At 43.1% G+C, this 6,470-nt stretch overlaps 1 protein-coding gene across 1 annotated transcript; it reads left to right on the top strand.

The window, feature by feature from the left end:
- The first annotated feature begins 561 nt into the window (after nucleotides 1–561).
- LOC111949275 lies at nucleotides 562–3,389 on the top strand. Its single transcript, XM_023966147.1, has 2 exons — nucleotides 562–2,456; nucleotides 2,566–3,389. Exons 1-2 carry the CDS (start codon nucleotides 1,542–1,544, stop codon nucleotides 2,758–2,760), a joined length of 1,110 nt encoding a protein of 369 aa, XP_023821915.1. The 5' UTR covers nucleotides 562–1,541; the 3' UTR covers nucleotides 2,761–3,389.
- Nucleotides 3,390–6,470: the final 3,081 nt, after the last annotated feature.

Below are 6,470 nucleotides of genomic sequence, written 5' to 3'. Positions count from 1 at the left end.
TAAAAAAGCAATGATTAGTGCTAAGGATGTATAAAAGACAAACAAAACAAAGGAAATTGCTGTATTTTAGTGTTGAACTTGGCCTTCTAACTGTTCTACTTTCTGTCTGCCACTCCTGGCTAATTTACATGTGAGCACACAGCCGGGGGGGGGGGGGGGGCTAACTCCACTCCTGCAGCAGGGGAGACTGATGAAAAGCTTGAGGATGTAAGATTGAATAAATAAAATCCTAGAGTTGACCAGTTCATTTTATAAATGTAAATATTTTTTATTTTGGTGCTGATAAACTAAACAGATGTTATGATAAAAATATTTGCTTGAGTCAAAATGTCCAAAAATTTGCTTTCAGCACAATAGGGTGATTAAGGTGGTTAAATGTTTCTCGTACGTATAGTGCTGCTTTTCAAACGTGGAGCTTTGTAAGACGCATCTAATTCTGAAATCTCAGCTTCCTGAGACAAACGGCTGATTTCCTATGAAGCTTGATTATATGATCATGCTTCATGATCATTTATGAACTGTTATGTCTTGCTGCTTCTGCTTTGCTGCATTCCATGTCATTCTGCTCACCTGGCAGGTGAAGCCAATGATCTTGATCAGCACCTGCCAGGTATTTAAGTCAGAGGAGGCCATAACCAGGAGAGAGGCATGCAGAGAGAGCAGAGCAGGAGGCTGAGGAACAGTGGGTTGAGTTGGAGCTGTGCTGGTTGGTTGGTTGTTTCCATTTTTGATTCCCTCTTGGTCCTCAGCAGTCTTATACTGCTGGGTTTTGTTATTTTAGTTTGGGGTTGGACCTTGGTAGTCCTTATTTGCGGGCTTTGTTTATTTTGTTTCAATAGTTACATTTTGTTAGGCAGCCTTAGCAGGGACCTGCTGACTCCGACGGTCAACGTGGCTGGGTCAGTTGTCTCCCTGAATTATTTTCTGTTTGGCCAAGGCTCCAATCCCTTTGTTTTGTCTATTGTTGGGACCAGCACAGTAATTATTGCTTTCTGTTTTACAGGACACAGGTTATTTCTACCATCTAATAAACTGTGTTCCTAAACTTTGGTGTCCATCGTCCATATGTTTTGGCCCCTTTTTGATTTACCCCTAGACTGGGACAGGTTTGCCTGTCGGGGGCCGTAACATATTTGGGGGCTCGTCCTTAAAGCTTTATCCCGCTTGACCAGTGGCAGTTTTTGTGTTGGCAATACTTATTTGGAGGTCTGTCTTTATACAGCCTGTATTGTCTTTGTCATCTGCCCAGGGTTTTGGGGTGCTGGAATGCGCATTTGTGACTCGTGTTAGCACTCCGTTTTGGGGTGCTTTTCTTTGTGCCTCGTGCTGACACTTTGTTTGGGCTTATTTGCTCATTTGTGTAGATTTATTTACACATCTTTGGACACCAGTTTGTGGTTTTTGTGTAATCTTCTGCTTCGGTTTTTTCCCTCTCTCTCTTACTCCTTTGTTAAGCCCCTGCCTGTCAGTTGACTGAGGGTCTGCTGTTTTGACCTGAGTGAAATTTTGTTGCTCCCGTTGGAGGTATTTTGTTTGGGAAGATGAGTTTGCCGGACAGCGAAGCTTCTACGTCTCTCCGTCTTAAGGAGCTTGAGGTTGAACTGCTCCGTTTGAAAATCAAAAAGAAGGAAGTTTGTTATGAGTTTGAGCTCAGAAAAATTAAGGAGGAAAACTACAGGCAAATCTGCCTAAAGGAGCTCGAATTGCAACAAGCCACCTCAGTTGTACCACCTCCTTCCTTTTGTGTGACACCATTTGATGTGGACAAATGTGTTAAATCTGTACCTCCACTAGGTGACAGGGACATTAATGAGTATTTTGCTCTGTTTGAGAATGCTGCTAGGGTGTTGCAGTGGCCTAAAACTGTCTGGTCACTTTTGCTGCGGAGAGTCCTTACTGGGAAGGCACAAGAAGCGGTGGTGTCCTTGCCAGCCACTGAGAGTCTGGACTATGACAGGGTGAAGGCTGAGGTGCTACATGCATATGCACTTGAGCCTGAGGTTTGTGGAGGTGATGGTGGATTTATCAGGAAAACAAATGATCTGGCTGACGACAAAGCCCTGATAAACCAACATGATGATCCCGTCTCTGTTAATCAGGTTTCTGATTTGGTTGGGAAACGTCCTGAAGTTTTTCCTGCCCAAGCCAGAAGGCAGGAGCAGGACGAATCTGCAGAAAAGGACTTTCTAGACCTGAGTGACAGCTTCATGGCTCATTTTGAAACACCTGGCCTGCAGCCTGTCGAAATTCATGTTTGCATTGGTGGCCATGAGGCCAGAGTCCCTGATCCCCCTCCGCTTGGGTGTTTACCCTTTTCTGGAACTGCTTCAAAGGGACCAACTGTGTTTCCTCTGAAGCAACTGATCTTAAACATGCGTTACCTTTTATTAACATCCCACTTAGTAATAGGTGCTCCAAGGAACCAAAGCAGGACTGGACTTCAGTGCCAGCTTCTGGTAATGGATAAACAATCTGAGCAGGTCACTGTGGACAGCACCCTATTACCAGGCACTGAAGGTACACATCAGTTTCCTTTAAACATTTATCTATTATCTCTCTTCACAGAAGCCATCCTCAACTCACACACAACCAAGGCAGACCTTTTACAGGAGAGGTGGCTCTGTGATGATGAACTTGAGAATTCTGGAGCATTTGTTCTTCAAGGACTGGGCCCTACAGGTTTTGAGTTATTCCACCACAAAACCTGTTGGTGGAATGAATCAGTGCAAAAGATCAGCAAGACCTCAAAGTTGCCTTTAAAAAGAACATTTAGTCTGACAGTATTGCTTGTGAACATGTTTATTTTTTCATTTTTCTACTTGCAGGAAACTGGCCCCCATGTTCACAAGTTTATGGGTGGAGGTGTTATGTCTTGCTGCTTCTGCTTTGCTGCATTCCATGTCATTCTGCTCACCTGGCAGGTGAAGCCAATGATCTTGATCAGCACCTGCCAGGTATTTAAGTCAGAGGAGGCCATAACCAGGAGAGAGGCATGCAGAGAGAGCAGAGCAGGAGGCTGAGGAACAGTGGGTTGAGTTGGAGCTGTGCTGGTTGGTTGGTTGTTTCCATTTTTGATTCCCTCTTGGTCCTCAGCAGTCTTATACTGCTGGGTTTTGTTATTTTAGTTTGGGGTTGGACCTTGGTAGTCCTTATTTGCGGGCTTTGTTTATTTTGTTTCAATAGTTACATTTTGTTAGGCAGCCTTAGCAGGGACCTGCTGACTCCGACGGTCAACGTGGCTGGGTCAGTTGTCTCCCTGAATTATTTTCTGTTTGGCCAAGGCTCCAATCCCTTTGTTTTGTCTATTGTTGGGACCAGCACAGTAATTATTGCTTTCTGTTTTACAGGACACAGGTTATTTCTACCATCTAATAAACTGTGTTCCTAAACTTTGGTGTCCATCGTCCATATGTTTTGGCCCCTTTTTGATTTACCCCTAGACTGGGACAGGTTTGCCTGTCGGGGGCCGTAACATGAACATATATAGCTCGTCCAAAATTGTCATATCCATGGGTTCAGAATGGAAGTTTCATCAAATCTATTTAATTTCAGTGAGATCAGACAAGGAATGTGAACGTGAGAGCAACATTTGTGCATGGCGAGATACCCAACTTCGCCGCTCTGTCACGACCACATCCCCGCGTTGAAAGATTTGTTTTTCATCAGAGTAAACTTCAATGGTTTTTCAACAGGTGGACGTCATTTTGAGGTGTGTTTGCTCATCCTACTTGGAGCAGTGATGCTCCAAGTAAAACATGTCATTTCCTGTTGCCAACAGGTGGCGCTACACCTGTTTCGGATTTTTCCACTGCAGATGTGTTCAAAGTCAGACTACAATAATGCACAACAAATTTGGATCAGATTAGATTATTTATGGCTGAGTAATGGCCATTTTTCTTTTCATGGCGTGATTTCGAAACGACCTCAAATTTTGACGCGCCGCCACGGTCACAAACAACCGTAAAAACTTAAAAGCTTCGCAATTTAAGATCGGACATGTGTTTAGTTTACAAAACCAAAGTTTGGAGTCATTGTTCAAAAATCTCTAGGAGGAGTTCGTTCCAGAACGAGGCCTGCAAATGACCAAAATACACCAAAAATGACATATTGACATCAATATAGCAGACTTCCTGTGCGACTGACAGCTTGGTCCCAAGAGACTTTTTTGTAGGTTTCCATCTGATGAACATGTCCTGTAAATATCAAGCTTGTATGTTAAAGAACATGGCGGGGCTCTCAAAAACAAACATGGTAGGTGGCGCTATTGAGCCGTTTCTTGTTCACCCATGCAAGTGCTGTGTATCTAAGTTGGAGATATGTAAGAGGCCTCTCATTCTGAAATCTCAGCCTCGTGATACAAACGGCTGATTTTTTATGAATTTTTAATTACCTGACTGCAACGCAATCAACCACTTCCTGTTTGGTGGTGGCTTACGCAGGCACCGTCAGGTGTACACCCATGAAACTTTAGACGATGAGAGAAGACCCTTATGAGTATCTCCTGTTGTAATTTTATGAATGTCGGACAAAGCACAGAGAAAAGATAGGTCAGAATGTGACATAAAATGTATTTGTCAATATCTAGGTGGCGCTATAGAGCTCGTCCAAGATTGTCATATCCATGGGTTCAGAATGGAAGCCTCATCACCTCTATTGAATTTCAGTGAGATTGGACAAGGAATGTGCACGTGAGAGCAACTTTTGTGTGCATGGCGAGACGCCCAACTTCGCCGCTCTGTCACGACCACACCCCCGCATTGAAAGTTATGGCTTTTTATCAGAGTAAACATCAATGGCTTTTCAACAGGTGGACATCATTTTGAGGTGTGTCGGCTCATCCTACTTGGAGCAGTGATGCTCCAAGTAAAACATGTCATTTCCTTTTACCAGCAGGTGGCGCTACACCTATTCCAGATTCTTCCACTGCAGATGTGTTCAGAGTCAGACTACAATCATGCATATCAACTTTGGATCATATTGGATTTTGCATGGCTGAGTAATGGCCATTTTTCTTTTCATGGCGTGTTTTCAAAATGACCTCCATTTTCGACGCGCCGCCACGGTCACAAACAACCGTAAAAACGTAAAAGCTTCGCAATTTAACATTGGACATGTGTTTAGTTTACAAAACCAAAGTTTGGAGTCATTATTCACAAATCTCTAGGAGGAGTTCGCTCTAGAGCGAGGCCTGCAAATGTCCAAAATGAAGCAAAAATGACATATTGACCTCAATATATCAGACTTCCTGTGCGAGTGACAGGTGGGTCCTTTCAGACTTTTTTGTAGGTCTCCATCTGAAGAACATGCCCTGTAAAAATCAAGCTTGTACGTTAAAGCGTATGCGGGGCGTCGGGACAAAAGTCACTGTAGGTGGCGCTATCAAGCCGTTTTTGTGCGCCCATGCCAATCTCCTATAAAATACGAAATTTTTCGCGACTCCTGATGTGTGTGCTAAATTTGGTGAGTTTTGGGGTATGTTAAAGGCCTCAAAAAGGCGACTCTTCCGGTAGAATAATAATAATAATAATAATAATAATAATAATAATAAACATTCGAATTACAATAGGGTCCTTGCACTCCGTGCTCGGGCCCTAATTGTATTTTGGATGAATAAAAAAGCAATGATTAGTGCTAAGGATGTATAAAAGACAAACAAAACAAAGGAAATTGCTGTATTTTAGTGTTGAACTTGGCCTTCTAACTGTTCTACTTTCTGTCTGCCACTCCTGGCTAATTTACATGTGAGCACACAGCCGGGGGGGGGGGGGGGGCTAACTCCACTCCTGCAGCAGGGGAGACTGATGAAAAGCTTGAGGATGTAAGATTGAATAAATAAAATCCTAGAGTTGACCAGTTCATTTTATAAATGTAAATATTTTTTATTTTGGTGCTGATAAACTAAACAGATGTTATGATAAAAATATTTGCTTGAGTCAAAATGTCCAAAAATTTGCTTTCAGCACAATAGGGTGATTAAGGTGGTTAAATGTTTCTCGTACGTATAGTGCTGCTTTTCAAACGTGGAGCTTTGTAAGACGCATCTAATTCTGAAATCTCAGCTTCCTGAGACAAACGGCTGATTTCCTATGAAGCTTGATTATATGATCATGCTTCATGATCATTTATGAACTGTTATGTCTTGCTGCTTCTGCTTTGCTGCATTCCATGTCATTCTGCTCACCTGGCAGGTGAAGCCAATGATCTTGATCAGCACCTGCCAGGTATTTAAGTCAGAGGAGGCCATAACCAGGAGAGAGGCATGCAGAGAGAGCAGAGCAGGAGGCTGAGGAACAGTGGGTTGAGTTGGAGCTGTGCTGGTTGGTTGGTTGTTTCCATTTTTGATTCCCTCTTGGTCCTCAGCAGTCTTATACTGCTGGGTTTTGTTATTTTAGTTTGGGGTTGGACCTTGGTAGTCCTTATTTGCGGGCTTTGTTTATTTTGTTTCAATAGTTACATTTTGTTAGGCAGCC

The sequence above is a fragment of the Oryzias latipes genome, chromosome 18 (genome assembly GCF_002234675.1).
Source record: "Oryzias latipes chromosome 18, ASM223467v1".
Lineage (NCBI taxonomy): Eukaryota > Metazoa > Chordata > Actinopteri > Beloniformes > Adrianichthyidae > Oryzias > Oryzias latipes.
The sequence above is the reverse complement of the archived record's forward strand: the minus strand, read 5'-3'. Positions and strand labels throughout refer to the sequence as shown.